This window comes from Coregonus lavaretus (genome assembly GCF_964263955.1).
Source record: "Coregonus lavaretus genome assembly, chromosome: 37".
Taxonomy (NCBI): domain Eukaryota; kingdom Metazoa; phylum Chordata; class Actinopteri; order Salmoniformes; family Salmonidae; genus Coregonus; species Coregonus lavaretus.
The window spans coordinates 24,146,893-24,162,562 of record NC_140024.1 but is presented as its reverse complement, the minus strand read 5'-3'; the positions used below and the strand labels follow the sequence as shown (position 1 = coordinate 24,162,562).

The following is a 15,670-nucleotide window of genomic DNA, read 5'->3' as shown; positions in this document are numbered from 1 at the left end:
TAATAAATATGAAACAACAATATCAAACCGTCAGCAATGTAATGTAGGCTTGCCTTCCAAAGCTCGTGTTCACAGTGGTCGTACAGAAAGGCTGGAAGCCGATGGCTGAACGGAAAGATTACAGGCAAAAATAAAAAGAGAAAATAGGATCCACCCTTTCTGTGTAGACTGACAGCACTGGAGGCTTTTTGTTGTTGTCATGGTTATAAAATTACAAACACCTATGAAGGTTTACATAGCAGTCATCGCTGTTTAAAAAAATGGTCTCTTTTCAGGTTTCGGCTTAAATACAAAGAGTTTTAGGGCCAGGGTACATGGACCCTGACCCTGTGGTCACTGTGAGATGATGGAAGAGACATGGTTGTAAACGAAACATGCACAACAAGTGCTGTGTGAGGGGACGAGTAACAAAACAAGGGTGCAAATGAACGATTTTTAACGATTAAAATGCCACCGTTTTATAGAGAGAGAATGATTTTACACTGAACCAAATAATCAAGCAAATTTTTCATCAAACATACTAAGTATCACCATAATTCATCACCGTTATATTTTGTTGTTTTGTTTTGTTGTTGTTGTTATACTTTTTTCCCTCTGGTTTGGCACTTTATCGGAACAAATCTAAATGTTGTACAAAAAGGTATTTCATGTCTCGTTAACATAACTCGTAGAATATAGTACTTAATATTGAGCATACGGTAAGTAAACACTGGTACATACTGTAGTTTAAAATGAACATTCCAACAGATGTTTTACGCACATGCACCAAAACACACAACATAACTCCTCAACTCAGTCAGCCTTCATCTTCCTTCCTTCCTTCCCCTTGTCCCCCTTCCTCTACTCCCTTCCATGCAATCATCCATTCATTCCATCCATCCCTCCATCACATCTCCATACTAGGAGGCCACCTCCTCTGAAGAGCGTGTGTCTGTCTTGAGACGACAAAACTCTTTGGCCACTTCGTCGTTGGTCCTTTGAGAGAGTATCCTCATGATGGTGAGTCCGGTCTCGTCCATGGTGATACTCTTCACCAGGGGGTAGCAGGCACAGCAGCTCCCCTGGTCGGCCAGTTCTCTGAGCTGGAGGACCGCCATGCCGATGATGCGGTCCTCTCTGGCGAAGCAGTAGTCCTTCACTGAGACGTGGAGCTCGTAACACTCTGGACCGTGCTCGTTGCTCAGAATACTGGGGAGGAAGAGAGACAACAACATGATCAACATCAGTAGTAGTTTATTGAACAGGATAGAGAGAAAGATGCTGGATAAGAACCCATGCTGCAGCGGTATATGTGATCTGAAAGGCAGTAGCTTAGACCGCTAGACAACCGTAGGCCACATCAACATCACATCAATAACATATTTATTAACAACAACAACAACTTGCAGTCAGAAAGGAGAGGTCATGTCATGTTGTATGACTGATTGATTAATTGAATGATTGATTAGACAACGGAACTCATTCAGTCAGAGACCAGACACCACAGTGCTAAAGGTTGGTTAGATAACACGAACACAAGCACACACACACAGAAACCACACACACGCACAGAAACCAGACACAAACACACACGCCACTCTCCTTATGTAGAAAGGCTAATATCAATGAGAACTGAGAGCATTTCACGAGAGGCCAGATGGCTTTGTCCCATAGCAGGGTGTATAAGAATGTGTATAATAATATATATAATTTGTCAGTGAGAGACGTTGGCTCGGTGACATCTCTATGAATGGAGAGGGTTCATTGTTGTAACTGACTGAAATGAGGGACACTTCAATTATGTTTTGCAACAGAGTTAAACGTCTGTGTTCAGAGGGACCATTATTTCCAAGCCAACCTTTTCTTTAGGATCCTACCTAATTATCCACAGACTACTAATGGCTTCTGAAGATTCAAACAAAAGCACACAAACGCATGCTCGCGCACGTACGCATGCACGCACGCAAACACACACACACACACAGAGAGCGCATCAGGAAGGAAGATATTTTACTAACAAATTCTAAGAATCCTTGAATAATATAAAGTCAACTTGGAAAACCATACATCAACTGATGAATAAGAAAAATCATCTACAACTATCCCATCTCAATTTATTGTTGGAAATAAGACCTATAGTGATCCTGATGTTATTTCATGTGAATTTAATAACTTTTTTGTGAATGTGGGTTCCTCTCTGTCAAAGAAAATAGAGAACGCTGATGGAAATCTCTTGGATTACATTAAGGGACATTTCCCTTCTCTGCTTTAGTTTGATCCTCCTGATGTAATGGAGGTGATGGAGGTCATTGGTAACTTAAAGATATCAGCAGCAGGTCATGATGAAATTGGTACCTCTTTGGTGAAATCAGTGTCTTCCTGGCTTACTGAGCCTCTGAGTACTGTATATCTTCACCAAATCTATGCAAACTGGTATTGTTCCTAAAGATTAGAAAATTGCCAAAGTTATCCCCCTCTATAAATCTGTGGATCCAAGATATCTTACAAATTATCGCCCAATATCTGTACTACCATGTTTTTCTAAAATCCTAGAAAACCAATATGGTTTTCATAAAAACTACTTCACAGCTCTTTTGCAACTTGTAGATAAAATCTTTACAGCCCTGAACAACAATGAAGACGTTCTTGGCATCTTTTTAGATTTATCCAAAGCGTATGACACAGTTGATCATTAAATATTACTTTCTAAATTGCATTATTACGGTTTTCATGATTATACATAAAAATTGGCTATAGTTATGTTTATGATAGAGAACAGTTTGTTTATGCAAACGGCTGTGCATCTACCAGGGCCAAGATATCCTGAGGCATGCCACAGGGTTCGATAATTGGACCTTTGTTATTCCAATGACCTTGCTGCTGTTTCTTCTACCGAACTTCCCATTCTCTTTGCTGACGTTACCAATTTGATTTTATCACACAAAAACTTTTATTCACTAATTAATGAAGCCAACTCAGGCATGGCCAAATTTTCTGAATGGTTCCAGATAAATCAAATGATCTTTAAATGTAAAAAAATTGAACTTTATTGTATTCACTACTAAGAATAAGATATATAAAAAATATAAATAAAAGCCAGAATCTCAATTGGTGGGAATGAAATGGAACAAGTCACATCCACTAGATTCTTCTGAGTTTCCTCCTGGAAAGATCATATTCAATTTGTCTGCAGCAAAGTGATGAAATCTGTTGGTATCATCAGAAAGATTAGTAGTTTGGTACATCAGGCTTGCTTCCTAACTCTATACTATAGCTACATTTACCCATATCTCATTTACTGTAATATTGTCTGGGCCATTACATATGCCTCCTACCTACACAAATTACTCATCCTACAAAATACATTTGCAAGACTAGCCACCTCCTCTAATTACCTGGAGCCATCTGCACCTTTGGTTAAGAAACTCAATATCTTGTCTATTTACGACATTAATGTACGCCAATTATGCACTTTCATCTACAAATACTCCTACCTGCCAGACAGTTTACCTAAACACTTCAATGGATTCTTCCAGGCTAATTCTGAAATCCATCTATATAACACAAGACACTGCGATAACATTCACCCTCCCAACTGCCGCACCTCACATAGTCAATTCTCTATCAAATACAGAGGTACCATACTCTGGAATTCTTATCTTCACATTGCCAAAACATCATCATCCCTCAATAATTTCAAGCGAAGACGGGGTCAGCCTGATGAACCAAACTACTCAGTAATCTCCTCCATAACTAACTCTCACACATTCACATGCACACATTTTTTTCGTGATTACTGATCAATTCATTTATAGATTTATAATTAGTGAGTTTTGTTATCTGTTTTATCAAACCTTTTTTATTTTTGTCCTTATATATTGTATATTGTTTTTTTGTGTTGTGGGTATCATATAAGCCCTTGGGCTTCCAACCACACCTGCACACCGTTTTATACATTTCGTTTTTATCTGTATTGTTGTTTTCTTTGGTGCAAATAAAACAAAACAAAACAAGAAGTGCATGTATATGCAGACAGTGTTCCTGTTGACATTGATCTCCGTCGGTGGACGGTGGCATTAACAGAGCACCAGAGACTACGTACGCAGTACGGAGGATCATTCTCTCTGTCTCTCTCTGACTGAGCGTCAGATGCAGCTGGCTCAGTATCAGAAACACAGTGAGAGGATTGGATGCAGCTGCATAGATAGACCCTGTCTGCATCCCAAATGGCACCTTATTCCCCATGTAGTGCACTACTTTTGACCAGGGCACAAGACACTGAGTGTACAAAACAGAAAACACCTGCTCTTTCCATGACATAGACTGACCAGGTGAATCCAGCTGAAAGCTATGATCCCTTATTGATGTCACCTGTTAAATCCACTTAAATCAGTGTAGAGTAAGGGGAGGAGACAGATTAAAGAAGGATATTTAAGCCATTGAGACATGGATTGTGTGTGTGCCAATGGGCAAGACAAAATATTTAAGTGCCTTTGAACGGGGTATGGTAGTAGGTGCCAGGCGCACTGGTTTGATTGTGTCAAGAACTGCAAAGCTGCTGGGTTTTTCATGCTCAATAGTTTCCGGTGTGTATCAAGAATGGTCCACCTCCCAAAGGACATCCAGCCAACTTGACACAACTGTGGGAAGCATTGGAGTCAACATCGGCCAGCATCCCTGTGGAACGCTTTCGACACCTTGCAGAGACCATGCCCGACAAATTGAGGCGGTTCTGTGGGCAAAAGGGGGTGGAACTCAATATTAGGAAGGTGTTCCTAATGTTTAGTACACTCAGTGTATAGGAAATAGGATGCCTTTTGGGACACAGGCTCTACATTGTGCTTTAAATGCAGCTGGCTCAGTATCAGACATACAGTGGTACAGCTGCATAGATAGGGTGAGTGATCTATCTCACCCCTCTCTCTATTCAAGTAATTGAAATGTCTCCATTTTTAAAAGCACTTCATCATCTCATTACTTTCTGCTATCATGCTGATAAAGTATTTCTAGTTTCATTTGTAACCTTTTCCAAACGTTTTGACAGCGTCACTGCAGGTGACCAAGACACACATTACTGAAGCCAAAACACAGGATTATGTTATCTGCTTTAGACAATAAACCAGACTTACTATCAGAATGTTTAATTGTACTTCAGACAATTAACCAGACTTACTTTAGACAATAAACCAGACTTACTTTAGACAATAAACCAGACTTACTATCAGAATGTTTAATTGTACTTCAGACAATTAACCAGACTTACTTTAGACAATAAACCAGACTTACTTTAGACAATAAACCAGACTTACTATCAGAATGTTTAATTGTACTTCAGACAATTAACCAGACTTACTTTAGACAATGAACCAGACTTACTTTAGACAATAAACCAGACTTACTATCAGAATGTTTAATTGTACTTCAGACAATTAACCAGACTTACTTTAGACAATAAACCAGACCTTTAGACAATAAACCAGACTTATTTAGACAATAAACCAGACTAACTTTAGACAATAAACCAGACTTACTATTGGAATGTTTCGTTGTATTTTGGTGACCAATTGTTGTTCTTGGTCTTGGTGGTGAACTTGCGTTTCTTGTCGGCGAGGTGTGGTCCGACCGCATTCACCTCCACGAACGGTCGGAACATGGCATTGGTCTGCCAGCTTAGGTTGTTGACCCCCACCACTGCAAAGGAACAGCAGAGACACGTCAATCAATCAGTCGATCAATCAATCAGTCGATCAATCAATCAATCAGTCAATCAGCCAATCAATCACAGTCAATCAATCAATCAATCAATCAATCAACCAATCAATTAATTAATACATCAATCGATCGATCAGTCAATCAATCAATCTATCTATCAGCCAATCAATCAATCAATCAATCGATCAGTCAATCAAATCATCCATCCATGCACACATCCATCCATCCATCCATCCATCCATCCATCCATCCATCCATCCATCCATCCACTATGTAAACTTAAATAAGATACTTGTTGTAAAACCACTGGTCCATTTACTTTTAAATAAAACACGTGTTCTTAAACCACTGGTCATTGAGTGTGAGTCACTCCGGCTGCATTTACACAGGCAGCCCAATTCAGATATTTTTTTTACTAATTTATCTTTTGACCAATTAGATCAGCTCTGAAAAATATCTGATGTGAAAAGATCTGATGTGATTGGTCAAAAGACCAGTTAGTGGAAAAAATATCAGAATTGGGCTGCCTATGTAACGCAGCCACTGTCTCTGTCTAACTAGTGTTCTGTAAAATAGGGTTTTAACCACTGGTCTCTGTCTCTGTCTGACTAGTGTTCTGTAAAATAGGGTTTTAATGATACCTTCAGAAATGTTTTTATGCTATGGTGGTTATTATTCTCTATAGAAGTCTCCAACAGACAGTAGGACGCAGTGTAGCAGAAATCTATCTGATAATGACCACAGCTTTACCATTAGAATACATCAACTACAATCCAACTATCCATGTTCCTCCCAGTGGTTCCTCTTTGAACATTACAGGTGTGAATAGATTTGACTAAGAATGATAAATCGTTGCTGTAAAGTCAGGTTTAATTGTTTCACAGTTTCTGCTTTCTTCCTCTGTGTGTGCGTGTGTGTGTTTGTGTGTACAGGAATGGGATGTGCGAGTGCTTGTGTGTGTGTGTGTGTGTGTCTCACCCTTCACGTTGACTTTGTGCTCTCCAGTGCCAGGGTGAGAGATGAGATCCACCTGCATGGACACCTCCCCCACGGAGCTGTCTGTAGACTGACCTGCAGACCAACAACACAACACTACTGTCAGAGAGAGAGAGAGAGAGAGGAGAGAGAAGAAGAGAGATGAGGAGGAGGAGAGTGAGAGAGAGAGGAGGAGGAGAGAGAGCACAGCGAGAATCTTCACCTGGAGACCACCATATAACACTACCGTCAGAGAGAGAGAGGAGGAGAGAGGAGGAGTGAGAGAGAGGGAGAGAGCGGGGAAGAGAGAGGGAGAGAGGAAGAGAGTGAGAGAGAGGAGGAGTGAGAGAGAAGGAGAGAAAGAGAGAGAGGGAGAGAAAGAGAGAGTGAGAGAGAGAATCGTCACCTGCACGGACCTGCAAGTCATTACAACCACATGTTGTAACAGAGTCAGAGGGGAGAGACAGAGAGAGAGAAGGAGAGACAGAGAGAGAGAGAGAGAGAGAGAGAGGAGAGACAGAATGAGAGAAAAGGAGAGACAGAAAGTAAAAAAGACAGAAACACTGCATCTCAAATAAGGTTACACACACACTGATCCAGAAAGGTAGAGAAGAGACCCCTGTGTGTAGTGACTGAAACATAAACTGCAACAAGAAGTGAATGACTCACTCCACTTCCTCCTGTGTCACTGAGAAGTAGGGTTCTCTGGAAACCAATGACATAAGAAAAACAAGCTACATAGAAAACAAAACAACATATGGAGCCGTAGATAAATGCATTAAGCTCTGAGTAAAAGAACAGAACAGAATGGAACACATGCACGCACGCACGCACATACACACACACACACACAAACAGACACAGGCACGCATGCACACACACACACACACACACACACAGAATGGTAACGCAAAGTGCTGGCCTACACAGAGACTCCAAACATTTAGGACCACTACCCTCTCTGGAGCAGAGAACAAACAAACAAACAAACATTAAATATGGAGGTGCACTCAATGACAGACCCAGGAGAGAGAAAGGAAGAGAGTGGGGATAATAGAGAAAGAGAGGGAGGGAGAGAGAAATAGGGATGAGGAGAGGGGGGTAAGAGAGAGAGAGAGAGAGAGAGAAAGAGAGAGCTAGAGATGAACAAGAGAGAGGAGGAGGAGGAGAAAGATGGGGTAAGAGAGAGAGAAAGACAGACAGAGAGACAGAAACATGGACACAGACAGAACAGCCAGACGTGGGGGTAGTAGCACAGAGAGAACAGCCAGACGTGGGGGGTAGTAACACAGAGAGAATAGCCAGACGTGGGGGGTAGTAACACAGAGAGAATAGCCAGACGTGGGGGGTAGTAACACAGAGAGAACAGCCAGACGTGGGGGTTAGTAACACAGAGAGAACAGCCAGACGTTGGGGTAGTAACACAGAGAGAACAGCCAGACATGGGGGGTAGTAACACAGAGAGAACAGCCAGACATGGGGATAGTAACACAGAGAGAACAGCCAGACGTGGGGGGTAGTAACACAGACACAACAGCCAGACGGGGAGGTAGTAACACAGACACAACATCCATTTGGGGGGGTAGTAACACAGACACAACAGCCAGACAGGGGGGTTGTAACACAGACACAACAGCCGGATGTGGGGGTAGTAACACAGACAGAACAGACAGACGTGGGGGTAGTAACACAGACAGATGTGTACTGTTGTTTGTGTGTCTGTTGTGTCATTAACAGAGAGAGGTGAGAGCGGGAGAGAGAGCGAGAGAGAGAGAAAGAAAGAGAGCGAGAGAGAGTGAGAGACAGAGAGCAGAGAGACAGACAGACACAGAGAGAGAGAGAGAGAGAGAGAGAGAGAGAGAGAGAGAGAGAGAGAGAGAGAGAGAGAGAGAAAGAAAGATAGAGAGAAAGATAGAGAGAAAGATAGAGAGGTCAGAGCGGGAGAGAGAGGTCAGAGAGGGAGAGAGAGAGAGAGAGAGAGAGAGAGAGAGAGAGAGAGAGAGAGAGAGAGAGAGAGAGAGAGAGAGAGAGAGAGAGAGAGCTGATGAATGGATCCTGATTAAGGAGGGGGATATCACATCAATACAATTAAGACCTGGAACAGGGGAAATGTGTGTGTGTGTGTAGGAGAGGGGACGAGAAACATTACTACAACACAATTAAGACCTGGACCTGGGGAAATCAACACTAACAACCATATCAAATTCAAGTCAGTTGGGAACAGTGTTTTGATGTCCCAATACCTTGGCATCAGGTCTATGAACTGACATATAAAACAACAATTGACTCATCAATCGGTTCATTTCAATTTAAGCTACTATATAAAATACTTGCTACAAAAACAATGCTCAATATATGGGGCATTGAACAGTCAGCCTTCTGCAGACTCTGCCATGAGGAAACATAATTAATATAACATATTTTCTGGTACTGTCCATCGGTGGCTCGCATTTGGAGTCAGGACCAGGAATGGTTGTTATGTCATAATATCCGGGTTCAGATGGACCTGCAAACTGTTTTGTTAGGGGATCTGAAAAACCACGATCAGTCAATGGGAAATATCATTATACTCTTGGGAAAAGTATTTATTTTTAGTACAATATCAGTAGAAATGTTACAAATAGGGAGGTTGAGGACCCTTGTAAGACATCAGTAAAATGGAGGGATGTACTGCTAAAGGAAATATCAAAATGGTGTTATACTGGGAAAGATGGGTTGATCTGTGGACATCAGAGAGTTAAGATCAGAATGAATGGTGGATTGGCCGCTGTGGGTGAAAATCCAGCACTTGTGGAAAGAAGTATATAATTATTTATTATTTAACTACAGGTACTGTAGATGTGAGTGAAAATAGCTGTAGCAGTAGAATTATTGTTGTCTGTTAGTTTACTCCAATCAGGTTAGGGATGGTAGGATAGCCGGGAAAGAAGTGTAGAATAAAACAATAAAATAAGGGGGATTAGAAATGATGCAAACAATTACATTGATAGAACCTACAATCTATCTGCAATATTAAAACCCACTAACAACCTAGCAGGCTGATAAACTAGCCATCCTCCCTCTGCTAGTCTAACGGATTCTATGAACAATATTTTTTCTTTCTTCCAGATTTTCTCTCACAACCCCTAGTTGCCCTAAAGCTAACCAACAGAATAGACATGTAAACACCACAGATTTTCAGAGAGTAGGTCTGCAGAGGCTGCTGTCCCTCTCCTCTCCACCCCTATATCCTCTCTCCCCCTCCACTCCCCTCCTCCCCTCTCCTCCTCTCATCCCTTTTCCTCCCATTCCTCTCCTCTCCACCTATCTCCTGCTCTCCTCTCCTCCTCACCCTTCTTCTCCTCTCCTCTCCTCTCCAGCCTGTAGAGGACCAGTATCATGCTAGGCTGAGTACTGAGGAAATAGAAAGGCGTGCAGCTCCACTGCTCTGCTCTGCTGGACTAAGCCACACTGAGGTCCCATCCCCCTAGATAGACCATCAGGTAGCTCTACTCTGTCATGAAAACAGAAAACCTACACTTCCACAGAGACACAGTTAAACACAGCATGGAACTGGGACAGATAGAGAGACAGCAAGAGAGAGATAGAGTGACATAGAGTTAGAGAAAGCGACAGAGAATGACAGAGAGGGAAAGAGAGAGCAAAAGAGAGAGAGAGAGAGAGAGAGAGAGAGAGAGAGCGCCAGAGAGAGAGAGAGAGAGAGAGAGAGAGAGAGAGAGAGAGAGAGAGAGAGAGAGAGAGAGAGAGAGAGAGAGAGAGAGAGAGAGAAGAGGCAACAGTAAAATAGAAAGAGAAAGGGATTGAAGAAGACAGTGGATGATGGAAAAATGCAATTACTGCAATAACCATCTCACACGGTAAACTGGAGAGAAACCAAGCTGACATGGAAAAACACTGTAGCCCACTGTAAGAGAAGCAAGGAGAACTATCACAGGGTCACAGGATGTTGGTGGCACCTTAATTGGGGAGGACGGGCTCATAGTAATGGCTGTAACGGAATAAATTGAATGGTATCCAACTCATCAAACACATGGTTTTCATGTGTTTGATACCATTCCATTCCAGACATTAATATGAGCTGTCCTCCCCTCACCAGCCTCCTGTGAACAGGGTTAGGGTCAATTGAGGAAGTTAACTGAAATTCTAATTCCTATTTCCCTCAATGCTTCTCTATGAGAAAAACAATTGAATTGTTATTTCTTCCTGAATTGACTGAAATGGAATTGACCCCAACCCTGAACTCTAACCCTAACCTCTAGAGAGGACATTTGTGGACTTTCAGAGACATTTGGTGACACAGATGAAGTGTGTTCTTCCCTTGAGTGGTTAGGGTGTATATACTGGGGGAAGTGTCCTTAACTTGAGAGGTTTGGGTGCATATCTACTAGCTCAGTGTCCTTAACTTGAGAGGGTTGGGTACATATCTACTAGCTCAGTGTCCTTAACTTGAGAGGGTTGGGTGCATATCTACTAGCTCAGTGTCCTTAACTTGAGAGGGTTGGGTACATATCTACTAGCTCAGTGTCCTTAACTTGAGAGGTTTGGGTGCATATCTACTAGCTCAGTGTCCTTAACTTGAGAGGGTTGGGTGCATATCTACTAGCCCAGTGTCCTTACCTTGAGAGGTTTGGGTGCATATCTGCTAGCTCAGTGTCCTTAACTTGAGCGGGTTGGGTGCATATCTACTAGCTCAGTGTCCTTACATTGAGAGGTTTGGGTGCATATCTACTAACTCAGTGTCCTTACCTTGAGAGGTTTGGGTGCATATCTGCTAGCTCAGTGTCCTTAACTTGAGAGGGTTGGGTGCATATCTACTAGCTCAGTGTCCTTAACTTGAGAGGTTTGGGTGCATATCTACTAGCTCAGTGTCCTTAACTTGAGAGGGTTGGGTGCATATCTACTAGCTCAGTGTCCTTAACTTGAGAGGTTTGGGTGCATATCTACTAGCTCAGTGTCCTTAACTTGAGAGGGTTGGGTGCATATCTACTAGCTCAGTGTCCTTAACTTGAGAGGTTTGGGTGCATATCTACTAGCTCAGTGTCCTTAACTTGAGAGGGTTGGGTGCATATCTACTAGCTCAGTGTCCTTAACTTGAGAGGTTTGGGTGCATATCTACTAGCTCAGTGTCCTTAACTTGAGAGGGTTGGGTGCATATCTACTAGCCCAGTGTCCTTACCTTGAGAGGTTTGGGTGCATATCTGCTAGCTCAGTGTCCTTACCTTGAGAGGTGTGGGTGCATATATACTAGCTCAGTGTCCTTACCTTGAGAGGTTTGGGTGCATATATACTTCTTGATCAAGGCATCAGTAGGCTGTGTGTAAAGGCTCAGAGCGTATTTGAGGGACTTGAGGTCAGGGCTTTTCTCAAGGAACGTCTTCTTCAGACCGTTTCCTCCAGCGTGGAAATATTGCTACGGAGAAGAGAAAGAAAGAAAGAAAGAAGGAAAGCGTACTGAGTCAGAGACCAGAAAGAGAACAGTCAGTGTCAGTACATTTAGCCTGCTTGTCTGTCCCGTAAAACAAAGATTCTGTATATGCTGACAGAGTCAGTACATTTAGCCTGCTTGTCTGTCCCGTAAAACAAAGATTCTGTATATGCAGACAGTGTTCCTTTTTCTTTTCTGGGATAGTCACCTGTTGAAGTGTCCTGGAGTAAGGACAATGTTTCGGAATTGTCCCCTCAGTTGAGCACCTGATTACCCTTTTTGTTAAAGCTGAGCTGAAGTTTACTTGGGTAAGCTTTCATTCACCACATTCACCGAGTTCATGTACTTTTCAGCCTTCCGACCAGACTGTAATTTGTAAGTTGCTCTGGATAAGAGCGTCTGCTAAATGATGTAAATGTAAATGTAAATATAGGAGACTGTGTGGGAGAGATAATAAGCATGTTTGCTTATGTAACAGTTGTCAAACTGCTTACTTAACAATACATCTTCCTCCCTCACAAATCCGCAACTTCATCTCAGGTCCTCTGTCTCGCAAACACACGTGACAGCCCTCTTGACAACGTCTTAGCCAGCTACACCACCAAAAAAGCTAGCAATTCAAGGCATTTCAATCTGAGGAGTGAGGTTACCAATCCAATTCGGGTACACGCAGACCAGATAAAACACGTACAGAGTTCATGTACTTTTCACATCTTCAGACCAGACTGTGTGGAAGACAGTGTGGAAGAGGTAATAACTATGTATGCTTATCCAGGCTGGCAGCAGTAGGCCTAATAACTATGTACTGTGTAGTGTTGCATTAAGACAGAGGATAATTGCTTCAAGCCCTGCCACCTCTGCCACATATACATATACCACCCCCACACACTCTCCACCCCACTAGAGTTTATGAGTTCATGAGCACACACACACACACACAGAGTTTTGTACAACTAACCTTGTGGAGACACAAAATTACATCCCATTCAAAATCCTATTTTCCCTAACTCTATCCCTAACCTTAACCCCAAAACCTAACCTTAACCCTAACCCTAACCCTAACCCTAATCCTAGCTCCTAACCCTAACCCTAAAACTATCCCTAGCTCCTAAACCTAATTCTAACACTAACACTAATTCTAAACTTAACCCTAAACCCCCTAGAAATAGCATTTGACCTTGTGGGGACTAACAAAATGTCCTCAGTTGGTCAAATTTTAGTTTGTTTACTATTCTTGTGGGGACTTCTGGTTCCCACAAGTATAGTTAAACACGTCCACACACACACACACACACACACACACACACACACACACACACTCTCCACCTCACTGGAGTTTATGAGTTCACAGGTCATCCTCCATGTGCTCTGGAACAAGGAAGTAATGTTCAGATATAATCCAGTCACTGATGCATTATGGCATATCATCATCAGGCGGATATAGTCTGAAAACAGTGGGTTGAGTCAATGAGCCAAAGCTGCTCAGAGTAAATGATCCTAAGTGCTGTGGCTCTGTGTCCCAAATGACATCCTATTACCTATAGCAAACTACTTCTGATCAAAAGTAGTGTCCTACTTAGGGCATACAGTGCCATTTGGGACTAAGCTCTGTAGCTCTGCTGCCTCGGCAGAAAAGGCACAGCCCAGATTCACTCTGTAGATACTGTTGGTGTTGATGGGGGAAGAATGGCAGAGAAACCATCAAAGACGTATCCAACACAACACCAACTCCAAGTGCTAGTCCATACAACACTAACTCCAAGAGCTGGTCCATACAACACTAACTCCAAGAGCTGGTCCATACAACACTAACTCCAAGAGCTGGTCCATACAACACTAACTCCAAGAGCTGGTCCATACAACACTAACTCCAAGAGCTAGTCCATACAACACTAACTCCAAGAGCTAGTCCATACAACACTAACTCCAAGAGCAAGTCCATACAACACCAACTCCAAGAGCTAGTCCATACAACACCAACTCCAAGAACTGGTCCATACAACACCAACAATAACATCCACAACAAAACATTTTTTGTCACATACACGAATAGGTGTATCATATTATCATCTCACCAACACCGGATAAATCATTTAATGGTTTTGCTTTTCGGCACTACATTTAACACCATACAAATGTTTCCTCTTCAGAATTCCAATCCTTTTTGTTCCATTTCTTTTTCTGTCTCTTTCCCTCTCTCTATCCCTCTCTACCGCCCTATCAATTTCCCTTCCTCCCCCTCTCTGTCATCCCCTCTCTCTACCCCCCCTCCTCTCCTCTCTCTCTCTCTCTCTCTCTACCTCCCCCTCCCCTCTCTCTACCTCCCCCTCCCCTCTCTCTACCTCCCTCCTGTACCCCTCTCCACCTCCATCCTGCCCCCCTCTCCACCTCCCTCCTGTACCCCTCTCCACCTCCCTCTTCTCCACCTCCCTCCTGCCCCCCTCTCCACCTCCCTCCTGCCCCCCTCTCCACCTCCCTCCTGTACCCCTCTCCACCTCCCTCCTGCCCCCCTCTCCACCTCCCTCCTGCCCCCCTCTCCACCCTCCTGCCCCCCTCTCCACCTCCCTCCTGCCCCCCTCTCCATCTCTCTTTGCCTTATTACTGCAGGCATAAAGTATTTAACCAGTCCTGCATTCAGCCTGTGTATCTCTGCTAGTCTCTCTCCCCCATCTCTCCCTCCCCCCTCTCTCCCTTTAAGTCTTTAACCAGTCCTGCATTCAGCCTGTGTATCTCTGCTAGTCTCTCTCCCCCATCTCTCCCTCCCCCCTCTCTCCCTTTAAGTCTTTAACCAGCAGTGAATTCAGCCTGTGTATCTCTGCTAGTCTTTCTCCCCCACCTCTCCCTCCCCCCTCTCTCCCTGTAAGTCTTTAACCAGTCCTGCATTCAGCCTGTGTATCTCTGCTAGTCTCTCTCCCCCATCTCTCCCTCCCCCCTCTCTCCCTTTAAGTCTTTAACCAGTCCTGCATGCAGCCTGTGTATCTCTGCTAGTCTCTCTCCCCCATCTCTCCCTCCCCTCTCTCTTCCTTTAAGTCTTTAACCAGTCCTGCATTCAGCCTGTGTATCTCTTCCACCTAAAGGTATTACTTAACTGTGATTGGCCAGAGTCTCCTGGAGGCATTACTCAACTCCTCTAATTGGACATTCTCCTCGGAATACTGATGGAGAGAATTCCACAGCATGACTGATCTAAACAGGGAGCTGGTGTCCATGGAGATGTAGGAATCAATTAGATTCTGTTTCACGGCGCTGCGTTGAGTGTTCACACAGACCCCGGTCTGAACTGTCTTCATCCCAAATGGCACCCAAAAGGCTCTGGTCAAAAGTAGTGCACTATGTAGGGAATAGGGTGCCATTTGGGAAGCACTTACTGACTGCATCGACTCCTCTCAGCACTGCTACTCCTCTTAAAGACCTCCACTCTCTTACAACCCTACTACCCTGTTAAAACAGCCACCACTCTACAACAGTGGAGGCTCCTCAGAGGAGGAAGGGGAGGACCATCCTCCTCAGTGAATATCATAAAACATAAAGTTAAAACTATACTAAATATAATCACGTTAACAAATAACTGATTAAAAC

General features: G+C 43.2%; 1 protein-coding gene across 1 annotated transcript in view; it reads right to left on the bottom strand.

The window, feature by feature from the left end:
- Positions 1-273: 273 nt before the first annotated feature.
- LOC311111381 (protein unc-13 homolog A-like) overlaps positions 274-15,670 on the bottom strand; it is a gene marked incomplete at its 5' end in the record, with an annotated part of 40,718 nt that continues 25,321 nt past the window's right edge. The window contains 4 exons of the mRNA XM_084154098.1: positions 274-1,188; positions 5,511-5,670; positions 6,670-6,762; positions 11,929-12,076. Coding sequence (XP_084010224.1) covers positions 900-1,188; positions 5,511-5,670; positions 6,670-6,762; positions 11,929-12,076 — 690 coding nt within the window. The 3' untranslated portion in view covers positions 274-899. The remainder of the gene's footprint in view (positions 1,189-5,510; positions 5,671-6,669; positions 6,763-11,928; positions 12,077-15,670) is intronic.